This window comes from Psittacula echo (assembly GCF_963264785.1).
Source record: "Psittacula echo genome assembly, chromosome: 6".
NCBI classification, from domain to species: Eukaryota; Metazoa; Chordata; class Aves; order Psittaciformes; family Psittacidae; genus Psittacula; species Psittacula echo.
The window spans coordinates 42,592,845-42,611,139 of record NC_137743.1 but is presented as its reverse complement, the minus strand read 5'-3'; the positions used below and the strand labels follow the sequence as shown (position 1 = coordinate 42,611,139).

Genomic DNA, 18,295 nt, shown 5'->3' with positions numbered 1-18,295 from the left:
GACTTGTACATGAAAACATTTTTTTTTATCAGTTTTATTGCAATTTCATATTTGGCTTTAATACGAAAGTTACTTAATGATGCTGTTGCAAGTGTATTATGGGTTGTTAAAAACTATATAATGCGTTTTCTAGGAAATTATTTTTCATCTTTATCACTTTTTGCTTGAAGCTATTAGCTATGAGAGCTTTAAAACTATTCCCTTGAAGTTTTAATTGGTTTAAAATCAGTAGTAAAAGCCATCTTTGGTTGTATATTCTCAATGTGTTTGCTTCAGAGTTGTGATTCAACTGAAAAGTCCTTCATTTAACAGTTTGGGCAGTTGGGCCTTTATTAATGAAACTTTACACTTTTGGCTTTTGTATAATCATAATAAAAGTACAGAAGGGTATTTTTTAATAGAAGGTGGCATCAGTCTTGCATACAGTGATATTAGCAAATAAAATTAGAATCTTTTGACTTAAACTGCTGTGGAAATGTAATTCTTGTATTGGTGCTTAAAAAATAGAGTATGTTCAAGGCACCTCCTGCTTAATGTATGACACTCCCCCACGCCATAAAAGAGCACCTGCATGAAACCATCTTCTATATGACCCTCAGGGTGTCTGAGGTATTTGGTGTTTAAGATAAAGGGAAAAATCTGCATTCTTTGTCTCATTGCTTGAGATGATGGATATTTGGAGATTTGTACCAAAGTAATGGGAAAAGCGTTGTCCTGCTTGTTTGGTGCTGGAGACTGATTGGTAATTAATTGCCTGGTGTTAGATAATGTGTGCAAACAGCTTCTTCTTAAAGTCTCTGCAGGACAAGTACGAAAGATGTGGACACATGTCTAGGGAAAAGGGAAATATGTAGAGAGGCTGTTTTGGGGAACGGTTTGAAGATGGATTATGTCTTTGCTAGTCCCTAAGGTGCCCAGGATGTCCACAGTGGAGAAATGACTTGAGAGTTGTCGTGTGTTACTGTACTAAAAACCTGCATGACTGGGCTTCTGTGCAGCATAGAAAGCAGTGCAGCATTCCTCTGCTTTCTAGGTACAGCCAGATGCTGTACCTAGATACTTAGGTACATTACTGTGTGCCAGTCTCCAGCATATCTGCTGCAGAGGTATACTCAGCATAGATCATGATGGTACACTCCAGGTGCTTTAGCAGAAGCTCCATTAGTGATGCTAATAAACAGTCTTGATGGTTTTTGATATTTGTTTTCCCTTGGTTTAGGGAGTGACAATTCCCAGTCAGAGACGCTACGTGTACTACTATAGCTACCTGTTAAAGAATCACCTGGATTACAGACCAGTGGCACTGCTATTTCACAAGATGATGTTTGAAACAATTCCCATGTTCAGCAGCGGAACTTGCAGTAAGTACCCAGCACTCCATTAACCTCCATTAGCTCTTGTAAGGAAAACACATTGGCCTTTGAACTTGGTTTGATTATGTGACAGTTACCATTCTGTTACTTGACATGAAGAGCTGCACGTCTTGATAGAGAAGATGATGTTTAGTAACTTCAGGTTACAAAATCTGCTGAGTTAGTGTGGTCTATCTGTTGGCATCCTCCCAGGTGTAGTAAGTTGAGGTCTGTGATGGATTCAGATGGTTGTTTGACTACGGTTTTAAATTGAGAAATATTCAACAGTTTGAAGATAAGTGATGCCATATGTATGTTTAGATATTAGCTCCATACTTTTTATAGAAAGCATGTATTTTTTTCTAACATAGCAAGTTATACAGGGAATGTAAATTGCTGAAAATCTTTTGCTTAGTGGTATGCTTGTTTCAAATGTAGCAATGTCATTCTTCCCATGATGTTTAAAAAAAAAATCAGTTTAAGTATCTTAATCAGCTCTGGAATAAACTTTTCTTTAGATGGAGGCTTATAAAGTATTAATACACCTGTAAGTAATTAATGTGGTTTGCTGGTACATAAGTGTGTTAGTAAGGAACAGCAGATACCTTGAAACTCTGAAGTACAAAACCAACTTCACTTCTGTCCTGCAGGCTGCGTTACAGGAGAGTAACTGCCTCGTGTTGCGTGTTTGTTTTTTGTTAGTGGAAAAAGTCTGTCTAATGCTTTTGCTATGGGGATTACTGCAATGTGTAATTAATTCCAATGCCTCCTGTGGATTTGATTAAAATTGCACTATTAGTATTGTAAGACAGTGCCTGAACATGTAACACACAAGAAGCAATCAAGCAACTTGTCAGGCTAGCTGTATTTACAGGAGGAGGAGGAAGGGAGGAGCCTCTGCCAGAACACCTCTTCCTAGAGGGTAGAGGTGTGGGGGTTACAGATTTCTGAAATTACCACTTATTTAATGCTTTGGATAAACTGCTGTACTTGCGAAATCAAGCTACAAGTATGAATTGCTCACATGAGCAACTTGTTTGTCTGTACCAGGCTTTTAGCATGCTATTTTCACAGTACAATGTTGGGATAAACGAAAAGCTTGCTAAGCACCTGAGAAGATGAACTGTCAACTTGAGCATCTTGTGTGCTGCAATATTTTACATTTCTGTGGAGTTCAGTGATTTTTTAGAATGTGAAACCAATGGTTTGTGTTATTTCTTTAGTGCTGTTATCTACTGCATGGTTTACCAACCCATGATAACTTTATATCTGATTTCCTTGTTATCTTCCTTCTTTTTAAAGTCACTGACCAAGCAGAGTTGTGCCTCTCCTGCAAAACAAAGGGATGACAGGGTTTTGCAGCTCTGAGGATTTGTGGGAGATAAGTAGCAGTTTTATAGCTAGGCTGCTTAGCAAGATAGTGTGGGTATGCTTGGTAGGGACTTCTGCAGCTCTGCTGGGGGGGTTCACAGTGGCTACACACTATATTGGGTTATGGTTCAGTTTGTATTGTCTAGAGCAGTCTGCATCTGATACTAACAGAGAAGTTGAGAGCAAAGACAGAAAGATGTCTCTGAATTTTTCATTTAATATTTCTGGCTTTCATGCTGGTGTCTGGCTGTTCCCAAGAAAATCTGCATAGGCTGCACATAAAAGAAACCTTCGTAATTTCAGCTGTTACCCCTACAGATTTAATTTGGAAAGTTATGCCCTGGATGGCACTCTTGATGGTGATTTAGAGGACAGACTTATGGTCTGTGTCTGTATAGCCTGTAGGTGCTGGTTGGTTTGTGTACTAATGTTAAATTTTTGTCCTTGTTCTTGTTTGTATAACAGTTTGGTTTATGTAAGAGAAATCAGTGTGTGTTGACATGACTGCCCACTGTGCAATTCCAAGAGGCAAGAAAGAATAAAACTCCTCAATTACATTCACATAATAGAGATGAGAGCAATATGCAAGTAAAAGTCAAGAAGTTGTCACTTCATTTAGTCATTCCTTATACTGAAAAGAAACAGCAACTTTTTAGGAACCCTGTGGATTCCTGAGAGTATTGCTGCTAAGGACAGAAATCTGCTAGGTGGTTTCCAGTAACATCTGACAAAGTTTGATGCCCTGCCATGCTTAAGTCTTACTAGATATTTATTGAACTTTCAGACTAATGTAGCTCATGATTGTGGTTATGATACTAACATTGTGCTTTTTGACACTTCAAGGTGCTTCTTATAAAGTGACACTCTTATTTTGCCATGCAGATCCTCAGTTTGTGGTGTACCAGCTAAAGGTAAAGATATTCACCTCCCCTTCAGGACCCTCAAGACGTGAAGACAAGTTTATGTACTTTGAATTCCCTCAACCTTTGCCGGTATGCGGTGACATCAAAGTGGAATTTTTCCACAAACAGAACAAGATGTTGAAAAAGGTTGGTTTTCTTGCTTTTCTAGAAAATGTTTTTGAGCCAATCCTGATGCAGGGCTGGGATGCTGGTTATTCTTCAGTGATGTGTAATCACAGTATTATTCTTTGATGTCTAGTTTTCCCAAGGAGAGAATCTGCTACAAAATCAAAGCTGGACATTTTGAGAATTTGTGAGATGAAGTACAAAGGTTGGATAAAAATTATAATGGATATGTATTGCAGTCATTTGGGTAGTAGTGAGTAATCTAATTGAAGAAGAAACATTCTCATTCTAAAAATAGACTTGCATATTGAGCAAGTTAACTCCAGCTGTTTTCTTAACTAAATTTTCCTAAGGTTTGCGCAGGCACAGAAGATCCTGTCTGTGTGCTGCTGGCTGGTTTCTACCCAGGTGGCAAATTTGGTTGAATTTCTGAGGTAGAGTTCCACCACACTTTGTAGAAGTATCTCTGCAATCTGTCCAACCGTTTCTCAATTCCCAGCTGCAATGTCTTGACACTAGTCTTTTAGAGAATTTACTCAGAGCTGAGAATTTTACCAGTGTCTTCATTGTGGAAAAAGAATTTCTAGAACTTACTTTGACACCAAAGTCAGCAAGTTCTTAAAGATGAATGCTTCATCCCAGGGTTTCATTAATTCTGATGCTTGTGGGGCTAGTTTGCATCTACCAAAGTGAAAGGTGTGGATGAGACCATGTTGATTAAAGACTACCTTTGTATTTACTACTTAATTTTTTATGAATAGTTGTTTTGTTCACTATTTAGTTGATGTTATAAAACTCAGAAGAGTATTCATTGGGTGAATCTTGTGTGTAGGCAAAGCATGAAAATAAGAAAACAGAGTGGATTGGAAGACACATAAGTGATGAGAAGTCTCTTATAACTCTGCACATAGGTTGTACCTGCTAGATGTGTGTGTAAATGCACATACACTTTTTGTGGGCTTGTTCAGTTGGAAGGTATTGTTAACTAGTTTAATGGTATAATTTCACTAGCTGAGAAAGTTGTGTTCTATTTGCGTGCTGATGTTTGCAAAAGTTTTTAAACAGTTTTTTAATGGGAATATCTTATTCTGCATGTTTAACATGATGTTTTAGTTGGTCATTGCAGCAATATGCAACAGATAACTGTAAAACAAAGCTTTATAAAAGTAGAAGTTCTTTAAGTCAACCTGAAAATTACTGACATATAGAACTGCAATGCACAGAAGCCAGTTTTGAGAACAGACTTTAAAATGAGCACCCTTATAAGTACTTCAAAATGTGTACCAAGATAAGACATAAGGGATGCAGGCAGGAGAGGAAATGGAACCCAAACATTTGACAGTGTCCAATTTTTGTTTTATCTTAATTGTGAATTTGTTGATTCTTTTCCATCTTCAGTAACAGATGGATCGCAAATGGACTTCATAGGAAGCATTGTGCTGCACTACCCTTCCCCAAGTAAGCCCCAAAATATCGGTGCGCAGCTCAGATGCTGGATCTTGGCCCTGTAGCACCAGGAGTGAAATTCTGTATTTGTTTTACCTTTATAGAGCACTGAGATCCAGTGTCAGCAGAAACTAGAGCTTCTTGTTACCACATGCAATTTCTGTAGTATAAATGCAGAATTCAGGAGTGTGTAAAATTGTCTGCAGAAACACAGGAAGTGTTCTACTATGATGTACTTTCAGAGTGTCATATCAGCTGTCGTTTCATTTCTTCAGAATCTCTTTGTAGTTTGAATAGTTGATTTTCTTTTTTTTTGTGTGTGTTTTTGGTCTACCCTTATTAAGTACCCTAACCAGGTTCTGTGAATTGCAGATAATGCAGAGGTGGTCCTCTTAGTGTTTTTGGACTGCTAGGGCTAAGAAATGCTGAGATGATGAAAGTTCTTCTTTCTACCTGTGCAAGCTTTTCTGAGAGATAGAAACTGTCCTTTCACCAGACAGAAGTAGTTTGTAAAGAAACCACCTTCATAATATGCCTCAAAGATCTCTCAAATCTAGCGTCAATTGCCATTAACCTTATGTAAGAGTGGAGGCCAAAAGAAAGTAGGTATATGGTGTTACACAGTTCTGGTAAGGCCACCTCTGTTAGCACTGATGTAAATGCAGACACAAATTGAGGGCATGTGGGATGAGGTCAGTGGATCTTCTCGGATGTAAGCACATTAGTCTGTTTTATGAAGCCACTGCTGAGGGCTTCATATTGAGAACTAGTGAAATACTCTCTCTGATGTGTGCTTTGGCACTAGAGGAGAGTCTTCCCCATGGTCCCTTTGACAACTTGTTAAGTAAAGTGACTGAGACAGGAATAGGGCAAAGGCAAATATTTGTGGCAGAAAACCTATCTTGGCCTAAAGCTGGAATACATTTCTCTTTACAAGTGTCTCACATCTGTGCCTGTTCCTTTATTAGATGAGCTGACTACACAGTTTTTACTCAAAACCGCAAAAGAAAGGGCCTTCCACTGTTGAGACTTGTCTCATTTTGGAGAGCAGCTCTATGCAGTGATCACCTAATTAATAAGAAGCAGCATAATTGGGAGTAACGGGATCTTACCTTTCAGAGATTCTGATTGATTCACACGCTTACGAAAGCTAGAGTTACAGGTCTGTTGCCCATCACTAGTTCTTGTTCTGTCAAGGTTTTCTGTTAGCAGGTTTATAGGTACCTGCTATAAACACGTTTTCTTGCATGCACTTAAAAGGCATCACATTTAACTTTCCATAAGAAATGTGATGATAACCCTAATAACGTTTAATTAAAAGTGTAATTCTCAATCCATTCTGGGCCATTCAGGCTGGAGAATGGCAGTGTCTCCTATCTGGGGATAAAGGAAACTTCTGTGTCCTCTTGCTGGGTCTGGTTTGGTGTTTGATGCTAGTGATGTCAGCTGAAGTGCTCCAGGTTTGCTCACCTTTACTAGCTTTCAAATTTCTAATTTTCTGAAGAACAGTAGTGTTATCAGCAGAGCTGTCTAGTATGAAGAGTCCTCCTCAAATTTGAGCTGCTTTTGGATAGAATTATTGTGCATGAAACAAAACCAACTTGAATGACCAAGTGACTTTAAACACCTAGTGTTAAGTGTCAGTGTGAAATTTAAAGCAGTGAAGTGTCCTGTTTTTTTAATGGCAAAATTTAAATTAAGTAAATTCAGCGGCTAGCAAGAGCTGACCTCAGCCAAAGGATTATTGGTGGTGGTGAGCTGATGTTGGTAACAGGGTGACTGCCTTGTAAATACTACCCTGGTTCAGCTCTTCCATAATTTGTGCCACCTGGCATCACTTAGTAAGTCCACAACTTTTGATCTTTTCTTGTCTAATAAAGTTGCTTAGTTTATCTTGGACCATTTTATCAGTATGATATAGCTACTTCCTTTCAAGATCGAAATGCATGCTCGTACGAGAACAAAATGGCTTAAGGCTTGAGTACATTTATTATGTGTGAATTTCTGATGGACAGAAGTTAGTAATTTGCAGGAGGCTGACCATGGTTTTTTGTTTCTCTGACTTGTAGCTTGGCTGTTCTTCCATCTCAGACTACTGCTGTGTTCTGTCTAGGTTTGTTTCAGTGTAGCTGTGTGAAACCTTTTTCTTCCAGTTGTTGATGTTGACATGATAATCTTACAGATATCCTTATATCACTTGGTTCAATGAGACTTTGTTTAACAATAATACAGAAGATCTTGTAATCTTCCTGCCTGCAGAGCCTGGGGGTGAAGGAGACCTTTTTCAGGAGTCCTCCCAGTATGGGTGAGAGGGAAATGTTGGTGTGGGTTTGTTTTTTGTGGGTTTTTTTGTTGTTGTTGTTGTTTTTTGGTTTTTTTGTAGGAGTCACTGTACCCAGACTGGCATAGGCAGGGCTGACAACATTGAGCTGTTGGGTATGCCATTTTATTTCTTGAGTCTGTATAGATGAGAAGTTCTGCTATGCAGTTCAAGAGGACTTTAGGTGATTGCTGTTTAGCAAACACTGAAGAATGAACTCTGAAAATGTCAGAAGACTTTAACTGTTAATCTGAAAATGGTACAAGAAGTTCCATCAGCCGTGACTACAGGAAGGTTGTGAGGCCAGCATGGGGCAAGTTGAAACATAATCTCCATCTTCTGATTGCTGGACAGCATCTCCAAAATCCTTAGCAATTACTTCAAAGTGATTATAAATGCCTGTAGATCTGTCTGCAAAATTAAACTCTCAGGAGGTTGTGGGAACTCTGAGCTGATGGCTTAAATGATCTTGGATTTGAATCTCAGTCTGCACTTAGAGGCAGGTATCGGCTCTAGAGTGAGCTATATTTTTATGTCAGTCTGAGCTGAAAAACTGCACAGGGTAGGCATAAGTATTGTATATCAAACTACTGTGATTAAATCAGCTTGTCTGAAATGTCTGATACTGCACTGTGGATTTTATGGCACAGATCTGGTTCTGGGAAGAAGAACATCTGCATCTTCGTTTTTTTGTTTTGTTCGTGTTTTTTTTAAGGCAGATGCCTGCAATGTAACTGGAATTGAGGCAAAACACATTCAAAAAAAGCTTCTAGCTAATAGTAATTTTCAGGAGCCTGTTCATTAAATTGTGTTCCTTGTGAGTGCTTTGTCTGGTATTCTGATTTGCTATATAAAGTCCAAAATTCAGTTTGCGCCTTGATCTTTAAAATTCCTTTGGCCCTTATTACGTCAGTGTTGTTGTCTCCCATGAAGTATCTTGGACCCTGATGCTTTAGCTTAAGGTGGATGAATCCTCACTTTGAATCCTCATTTTGAGGTTTGTTTTTCAGTGAAAGCAGTGACAGTTATTCTTAAGAGCTAATTTCAAAAAGTCTTCCCTCAGCTTGAGTGGCCATGCCATGTTCCAGTACCCATGAACTTAGTTTATTAAACTAATTAGGTGAATGTAGTGGGAAAGGAAGAAAAATAACTTGATGCTTTGAAGAGCTGGAGGGAGATAAAAGGATAAATGACCAGCTCAGCCAAGTTGTATTGTTTAGTTTGAGTCCCTGAAGACCTCTGCAAATTTATCCCAAGGCAAATAAATTAAAAGATGTCTAGTGAGAAGTCTTCTGTCTTGTCTTCAGAATTTATCAGGAAACCAGAGTCCTTGCAGTTGCTTCTTCAGGCAGGCGCTTAAGTGCCAAGAAGATCCTTCCTGGTTCTGTTCCACCTGGTAAAGTTTAAGGTGAGGCATGACAAGACCATGCCTTCTGCTGGCAGTGGTTTACATGCAGTGACCTTGTTTGCTTTGGCACTGCTATCCTCTGAAGCTGCTTCAGCACTATTGGTATAAGCCATTTTTCATCCATCTGCTGCAGCATGTTCATCAGTTTTGTCCTCTCCTCCGCTGACCTCACTGGAGGTGTCAAGGGGGCACTAAGAACCAGCACTAAAGGGCATTGCTGCTTTTGTATTGTCCTGAAGAAGGATCAATCATAGTAGTACCATCGCCCCAGCTACGAAGAGGTGGAATCTCCCTTAACTGTGGTCTTAATATGGAAATGCACTTTCTTCCCTAAAGCCTCACTGGAAGGATGATGCCTCTTCAACAGTGGTGATACTGCAGATGATACATCTGCCTGCTTATGGAGCTGTTGGGTGCTGGAAACATCAGCTCACACTTGCTTTTTCGTGCTGTTTATTGTAGATGGGACCTGGACTCCAAATCCCTCCTGTTCTGTAGCTGGAAAACTGATGCCATTAATTGTTTCTGTTTTGATTTGAACTGGTCTTGTGGTTTGAGCAGGAGCAGTCGTCTTATCTCCGTGGAGGGCTACGTGTATTTTGAGGGCCTCGTCATCTAGACGTAGGATGAATCTGGACCAGGTTAGCTTGAAGATGTCTTTGTGGGGGAATTTTCCTGGTGCCATGTTCTTCATGAGACATCTGCAGGCTGGCTGACAACTCATTGGAGCATTACAGAAGAAAAAATTCTTGCCCTGGATGTTCATCCTCTACTTCCAAATCCTGGGGTGGGCTCTCTTAAGACTGTTTCTGAGGAACTGCTAGTGAAAAAGAGGTTGCTAGGTGTGTAAGCAGTTCGGGCCTGGTGAGAACCTACTGACTGCTGCCTTGCACGGATGGGGCCCAAAAAGGCTTCTTCATAGATGTGATGGCTTGAAGGCACTTGGTGGCAGTGGCAAACACCTGTTAGTCTCCCAAGACAACTGTAATTATAGGATGTTAATTTGGTAGATTAACTCGATTCCCAAAGGTACTGGAGAGGTTTTTATTGAAGCAGGTAACTTCTTAACTATCAGAAGTGTTTCTGACTGAATTATTTAACTATTTGCTGTTGCACTTGCTTACAGACTGTTGGTCTTGTAGGAACTTACAGAAATGCACACAATCTGGAAGTGGTTTTGTATGCTTTACCTAAAAATACTGAAAATGGGTCTGCTGACCTTTGGTAGAGAAGGCAGATAGAAGCTTCATCAGACACTTCTAAATTCCCAGTATTTATGTACTTAGATGGTTTTAGTAATTTGTGAGGAAGAAGAATATAAGTTAAGGAGTAGTCCAGGTCTTCCCTGTCCCCTTCTCATTGCCCCAGGAAAATATTGTGATATTCTGCTGGTGCCAAATTACCTTCAGTAGGGAGGCATGCTGATATGATACACACTAGAACCACTTCCATTCCTCATCTGATTCCCCCCCTGCTTGCCAGCAGAGGTGAGCAGCTAGGAAGATGGGGCAAGAAGCTGGAATTACATCTCTGGTAAACCAGAACATGTAAATTAGCTCAGGAGTCAGTTTGTGTTCTGGCCCTGGGTAATATGAAGGAAGTTGGATTCTATTATGTGCTAGATTTCTCACCCCTGCAGCTTTAACAAATCCAGAAATACTGGCTATTCTGGGAAAACTGGCCATTTACATTGTGGATCTTCTGCCTGAAAACTCAAATTGGAGTAAAATAGGTTAATTTGTAAAGAGGAAGTGAATGTAGCTCCGTTTCAGATGGAGAATTGCTTATTAATGTGCTAGTTAGGACCAACTTGCTAATGGTAGTTGATCTTAGAAACGTCAGCTCTTGACTTGCAGAAGTATGGCAAGTGATGGAGAACTAAAATCATTCAGTGCATCCTGTGGAGCTATTTAGCTGAGATCTTAAAGTTCCTGGGCATATTATCTTCAGAGATCATCTAGCCAAGTGTAAAACATAACTGCTTGTTCAGTAGCACATCTGGAGATAGACACTCACAATGAACCTGCTAGTCATGGTGATAAGCATGTAATATAGTGGATGATATCAGTCCAGTGGCTCTTTAAAATCACAGATATATTTGTATTTTGCCTCTTTGTAATGGTATGCCTGTTACAGTGTTATGATGGGTAGTGTAACTTGTACCTTTCCAGCTGTGGATGATCATCTGTAATGTTTTGCTTGACTGTATTTAAACTGCCGATGCCTCATATTCCCATTAAAAACTTCCTGTTGAGTAGAAGTACAGCAAACAACTTTGTCTGACTTTCTCTTACTACTGGCCAGCAAACAAATGACTAGTAGAAACCATCTCTGTAAAGCAGTAATATATCCACTATGATAGGTGTCCTGTATTTGTAGGGTGGTTTTGTTTAATTACAGCTATTTCTGCATGAAAAGAAAAAGTGCTTTGTTACATGGGAAGTTATGGGAGAGGATATTCTCTATTGATAAATATTACTCACCTGAACTGGTTTGCACAGGTCATCTCTTGGGTTTGGCTACTGCTTTGCAAGGAATGAGCAAAAAAATCTCTTCATGCCTTATGATTACAAATTTGTTTAATTTATTGTCATCTGCATTTTTTTATAGGTATGATAGATTGTTTTAAAGCCAACTTTCTAAAAGGAGTGACTTCTGAAAGCTTAATTGGTTAAAATTGAGTTAGATTAATGCAGAGTTTGTGTACTGTCTGGGGAAATTGGTGAAAATGCCTTTGCATGCAATGTAACCAGATGTACTGTTGTCCAAAAAAGTTTTGTCTGGTGTTACAGATTTTGTTTTGACCGGTTGATGATACTAGTCTAATTAATGTGCCACTAGTGTATACTGAAGCAAGCTTGTTCTTTTTGTTCTTCCTCCCCCAGGACAAAATGTTTCACTTTTGGGTAAATACATTCTTCATAGGACTGGATGAAAATTCAGACAAAGTAGAAAATGGAAGTCTAGTTGCAGATCAGGAACTTGATGGTATTTTCAGTACGGAGCGCTCAGATAATGATAAGGAATATTTAATCCTTACATTAACAAAAAATGATCTAGACAAAGCAAATAAAGACAAAGCCAACAGATATTTCTCTCCAAACTTCAAGGTCAGTATATTGTATGTGTAAACAAAGCTGAAACACTGCATGTTGTTACCTGTCTGTCTTGCCTTATGTAGGCAAGAATTCATATGTTAGTATGGCCACCACTTAGCAAAGCTTCTAACTTTATAAGTTTATCTGCTTTTTGGGAAGTCAGTAGATATTGAGAGACTGGAAGTAAAGTTTTCCAGTTGGTTCAGATTTTTACCCAAGCCATTAGAGACTAGTAGTAGGAGACCCAGGTAGTATCTTTTCTGTACCAGCTGCATTGCAGCTCTGTGCTTTGCACAGTGATTCCCAAGTTGGTTTGCAGAGGTACTTGCTTCATGGGAATATCTTTAACATATGAGTTGAGCTTTAAGGCATATGAGCCATTGTGAGCACTACTTTTAAAAATTGAAAAGGCATTTTTAAGAATTTTAGCATTTTCTAACTTGCTCATGAAATATCAGTTTGAACTCAGCAGTGCTAATTTGACAGTGATGGTCATAGTTGCTTTTTGGAATGTTGCTAGGATCAGACTTCTAAAGCACACACAAGTCACTGGTTAAAGAATGTTTTGTTCATTCCTGTACACGCTTACTGGAATCTCTGTGATTGCAGAGGTCTAGAAGGCAAGGGTGGTCAAAAAGCTCAGTATGGCATGGACCACTGCAGTGGTATGTTCTGCTGCTGTAAACTCAAGGGTACCTGTGTTTGGTGCAGATCTGCAGAACTCCTTCAGCTGGGCTGAAAAACCTGCTGCTTTGCTAGTTCCTAATTTTGTCATGGGTGGTAGTTTAAGAGGCTGGCTACCCTCAGAAGAGCTCATTCTTTCTTTCTTTCCAGAGTAGAGAGAGGAGCATGTGTGTGATTCAGTGTAGTGAGAGGAGCCTCACTTTTAAAAATTGCATTGTGACCTGTGCTTGTTTGAAGTCCAGATTCCCTTTTTAAATTGTGTTTTTTTCTTTCGCAGGTAAAGCTATTTTTCACAAAAACAGTAGAAGAGCCATCAAATCCAGAGGCTAGCAGTTCAACTTCTGTAACACCAGATGTTAGTGACAATGAACCTGATCATTATAGATACTCTGACACCACTGACTCTGATCCAGAGAATGAACCTTTTGATGAAGATCAGCATACGCAGATTACAAAAGTCTGAATATTTTTTTTATCAGAGATAAAAAAACACACAAAAAAAATCAACCACGAAGAGTGACAAACTTGAATAAACTGAAAAAGGACCTTTTTAAATGGCAAAAGGACATAGTGTCAGATTACCAATTATAGGAACAATTCTTTCCTGACCAATCTTGTTTTGCCCTATAAATCTACAGGGTTTGACACTTGTCCAGTTGGGGGGAAAAAAAAAGGTTACGTAGCTCTTATATGTATATACCTTTTTGTGTCAAAAGGACATTAAAACTTCAATTAGGAACTATAAACATGGCACTTTCCCATTTTATTCCAGTTTTATAAAAGTGGAGACAGACCTAATGTGTATACGTAGGAATTTTTCCTTTTGTGTTCTGTCACCAAACGAAGTTTAAAAAATACACAGGTTCACATCCTGCCCCTTTTTTTGCACTTGTGTGGCAACAGAAAAGTCTACAGTTGGCTAAGAAATGTTTCTAGAAGGTTTTACTGCATTCTAATGTATGTATTTTGGATGGGGGATGGAAAGTAATGCTCAGAAAGGAATATAGTCCGCTGGAGCTTGGCCCGTGTACCATATCTGGCTATTTACATGCATCTTTCTTTAGCATGCTACCATAATTCATCCTGGACAATTGACGAGTCGCCGCTGTCACTGCTTGTTGTTCGTGCGTTTTATTTTTTTAAGTGTAATGGTGCTAGAAAAGGCAGCTAGAGGGAGTGATTCTGTATAGGGGTACAGGAATGAACCTTCGCAACATCCTAAAGACCCGCAAATGAAGGGAGAAAAATTATTGGGGTCACAGAAAGGAAACACAGCAACAATGACTTAACCATACAAATGTGGAGGCTATCAACTAAAATATGGGATTGAAACAAATTGTTACAAAATCTGACAATGATTTATTAATTGTTTTTTTTATGGATTGTAATGGCTGCTCCATGTCCTGTGTAATCAAGGCCAGTGCTAAAAGTCTGATGCTATTAGTGCATACATCAGTCAACATCTTACATTTATATTGTTAGTTTTTCAATCATATTCCTGCTGTGAATACTTCATGTGCTGCCTTGCAAGCTTTTCTTTCTCATTAATATAAAAATGTTTTGTAATGGTGCACAGGAAATTTCAATTGGAGATGCTCCAGGTTAATGTTTGTTTTGAAGATTTATGATGCATTTATTCAATCAAACCTCTGTCAGCTGTTCTGCCCCTTTGACCTTACACATTCTATTACAAAGAGTTTTGCAGTTTTGCACACTTTTAAAAAACCCTGTCATTAACTGTTACGGAATTTTACTTGAATACTCAGTACCTACAATGTTGTAAAAACAGACATTACACACAATATAGAGGAAACCAGTGCTGTAGTAAATTCTCAACGCTGTGCATACATGAAGATACATACTTTTGAAAAGCAGAGCTTGTCCCAAATATATAGTTTGCTATTAAAAAAAACATCAACCCAGCACCAAAACAACAAATCACCCAACAAATGAGATTCCTAAACAGGGAGTATTGTATTATTTTTTCATAGGGATATAGCGAGGAATAGGGCTGGGGATTCAGTTTCAGTGTTTAATTGACATGCCCAGACTGCAGATGACTTAAGAGTACAACTACTGTTGCATACAAATGTGAAATAGCTGACAAAACTGTTCTCTATAAAGTATGCCATGAATATCTGTCCCCAAATTAACACTTTTTTTAGGACATAATACAACCCCCCCTTTAACTTATTGGTGCTGACATTGAAGTTCATTAGCTGTGTTCTCACCTAGATAACTGTGTGTGGAATCTGTAGGGGCCCTGTACAACAGCATTAATGGTAAGAATTTGAATGAGACAAGGCAGGATTTCCAGTAATTAATATTGGTAAATGAAAGTATAAAATGCCTGGTTTTTTGTGGGTTTGTTTTTTGTTTTTTTTTTTTTATCGGCCAGTTTTTCTCATCAGATTTATGATTCTAACTTCTAACAAAGCTGATAATTTTTTTCTTATGGGTTTAATTACACTTCAGTAGCTTAATGGTTCAAGATTGCTGGTTCCAGCACTCATTGTTCCCACTGTTATCGACAAGCAGGAGGTGGTTACTTTGGGATGTGACGTTTAACTCTTACCCTTCAAATCATGTTTCACATTGTCTGTTTTTTAACAGCTGAAAATTGTGTTGGCTAATAAACAAAAATGGTTTTGCTTTAAAAGTATTCAGATACTGACACTGCTGCGTGTCCCACTTTGGATAGTAAAAATTGGGTTGGTGCGGTCCTGCTATGTAACACTGACGGCCAGATTGGAAATCATGACGCAATGGGCTTTTGCACTGTTATTTTTCCTTTGGAATGTGAAGGTTGGAATGAGGGTTTTAATTTTTTTTTTTTTTTATTTTTTTTTATTTTTTATTTTTTTTTTTTTTTAATTTTTTTTTTTGAATGTTTCGATGTCTTTGAGCAGCCTTGCTTACATTTTATGGTGTAGTCATTGGAAATGGAAAAATGGCATTATATATATTATATATATAAATATATATTATACATACTATCCTATACTTTATTTCAGTTACCACCCCCATAGAAGTTGACAAGAATTACTATGACTGAAAGGTTTTTGAGTCCTTATTAAAACTTTATTTATGACAATATCCATAATTAGCTTGAACTGCATTCTGTAGGTAATCTTTCCTTGAGTTTCTGGACTGTATGCTTAAACCTTTTTGGATGTGCAACAGCTTACACGTCTGAAACTACTTGAAGGCATCACTTTGGTAAGAGCTTGCTGTGAGGCCCTGAAGCATCCCCTAGTCATTGGTAGCCCCACTCAAACTATTTGCCACAGCTATTAAAGGGCAGTTGTATAAATAGCTTCTGGATTTTTTCCTGTGGCATACATCATAAACTGGAGTTTACATGCAGCATCAAATGTTTCAGCTTTCAAAAAAAAAAAAAGAAAAATACTAAAAAAATAGGATGTTAGTGTGCAAGTTCCATGTTTAGTCATAGCAAATGTGTGCAATATGTTAACGATGCCTGCGGTTGCCACGAAGTGCCTCGTTTACCTTTTAAATACTGTTAGAAAGTGTCATGCATGCAGATGGATGGGGTGGAACTGTGCACTAAAAGGGGCTCCAACTGCAGTGTTTGGCAGAGCTGCCTTTCTCTGCCGGTTCAAATTTTCAGTCTGTTTTCATATAGCATATATATATATAGATACTAAAAAAAAAAAATCAGTCTGTTAAGCAGCCTTACTCTGATTCAGCCTCTTCAAATACTATTGTGCTGTGCAACAGTGGCTCTGTGTGTAACTGAGAATACACAAAACCCAAGTATGACATGTACAGGATAATGCCTCATACAAATCAGATGTCCGTTTGTTATTGTGTTTAACAACCCTTTATCTCTTAGTGTTAAAACTCCACTTAAAACTGATTAAAGTCTCATTCTTGTCACTGTGTGGTGGTTTTATTCAAGTATTTTGAATATGGAAACAGCTAAAATACTTCGCTTTGTAAGCAGTGAAATTTTGAGCATGATCATTAGAGCAAAGGATGCTCTTTTGTGTGTCAAGAGATTTTAAAGGAGCTACTTTTATGTTCAGAAGCTTTAAACAAGTGTAGGCATTTGAAGTGCAGATTGTGTGCAGGGAGATCAAGCCCTTTACTGTGATGCTGCCACAGTGAGATGCAGGACTGCTTTCCTGGGGAACTAAACCATATTTAGTTTCCAAGTAAAAGAACTCTTGAAAATGCCCTTTACCTTAATTTTAGTGTCGACCAGTGCATCTCCAGAAAAATTAGATGTGAATCCAACCTGAGAAGTCTTTCCCTAAAACAGCTTTAAGTTGGCAATTGAGATGCATTTTTTTTCCCCAGTGGAAAAAGGATTCTCAACATGTATATCAAGTATGAAGTTTGGGGTTCTTCTGTTCTTGTTGCTCATCTGTTTTCAGACAGCGCTTAAAACATATGTGATGTTTCCCTTTTGTTTTAGGGTTACCCTTTGGGCCTCTAGGAAAGAGAGGCTGATAGCTCAGTGAATAGCCTTTGCGCTTCTAGTGATGGTGAGGAACCAGGGTGGTGGTCTGCACCCCATGAACGAGGTTACTTTATGTAACTCTTGTTACTCCTGCTTCCTTGCTGCTGGTGATTACACCAGCTCTGTATCACATCTTTCTGAGCGTCTGCAAAAAATGTGCTGATAAAATAGAGGCTTGGTGCTGTGACCAGTTCTTTTCAGTGTAGGAGAAGTGGAAAGTAGTTTTGGTGCTTTATGGCAGTGGAGTTCGCCAGCTGTGTCTGGCCCTTTCAAGTGGATGACAGAGTTGTGGGATTTACACCATTTTAATAAAACAGCAAGCAGTGCTCCTCAGTCTGTTAACACATGTTCCTTTTTTGGGGTAAGCTGCTCTTTCATCCAGAAAATAAAAGTAGAGTGGAAAGGTATGGAAAAGAAGGATGAGAAGCTTTAAGGAAAGTACTCTAGACAGTGTTCACTATGTTGAGTAGTTACTATACAGATCTATACAAAAAGTGATTCTAGCCTCAAGACAGGTGAAAAGCACTGTTGCAGTGTGGATAAAAGTATTGTATTTGACTTATACCTGTCCTGTCTAAAAGTCTCATGCTCCAGTCCTTAGCATCTCAAAGCTGCTTCTATAAAAGTATTTTCATTTTATCCATGTATAGCTATATGAATTAGTGCTCTGGTGACTAATGACTAATGTGGTGATTGCACTTCCAAGGATGGTGCTGGGTGGCTGTATAGAGGTTGCTCCGTTACGTTCCACCCCTGCACCTGCAGTTTCCATGTACTCTGACTACCTCTCCCGCTCAAAGGTTCAGTATGGGTGCCCTGGTGAGCTTTTGCTACCTTTGTTGTTGGCAGCAAACAGCACTTGGTCTCTTTTTAGGCATCCATAGAGTGATAATAATTAATTGCATCTTTCCTTAAAAAAACTGCAGCTAGGGTTATAAATCACACTCTTTCAGAAAGGAATTATGTTGGTAGCAGACTCTTAAAACACTTTCTGGACCAAAAAAAAAAAGCCCAACAAACCAGCCCTACAGGTTGAGACTAGCCCTATAAATTGAGATTACAGCTACAAAGGGAGGGCAGGTCAAATAACAAGCTGGCTTGA

The 18,295-nt window shown here is 38.8% G+C and overlaps 1 protein-coding gene across 3 annotated transcripts in view; it reads left to right on the top strand.

The window, feature by feature from the left end:
* PTEN (phosphatase and tensin homolog) overlaps positions 1 to 16,113 on the top strand; it is a 49,403-nt gene extending 33,290 nt beyond the window's left edge. For all 3 annotated transcript variants that reach the window (XM_080621851.1, XM_080621853.1, XM_080621852.1), the window contains 4 exons: positions 1,220 to 1,361; positions 3,606 to 3,772; positions 11,811 to 12,035; positions 12,985 to 16,113. In XM_080621851.1, coding sequence (XP_080477977.1) covers positions 1,220 to 1,361; positions 3,606 to 3,772; positions 11,811 to 12,035; positions 12,985 to 13,170 — 720 coding nt within the window. In that variant the 3' untranslated portion in view covers positions 13,171 to 16,113. The remainder of the gene's footprint in view (positions 1 to 1,219; positions 1,362 to 3,605; positions 3,773 to 11,810; positions 12,036 to 12,984) is intronic.
* The last annotated feature ends 2,182 nt before the right edge of the window (positions 16,114 to 18,295 follow it).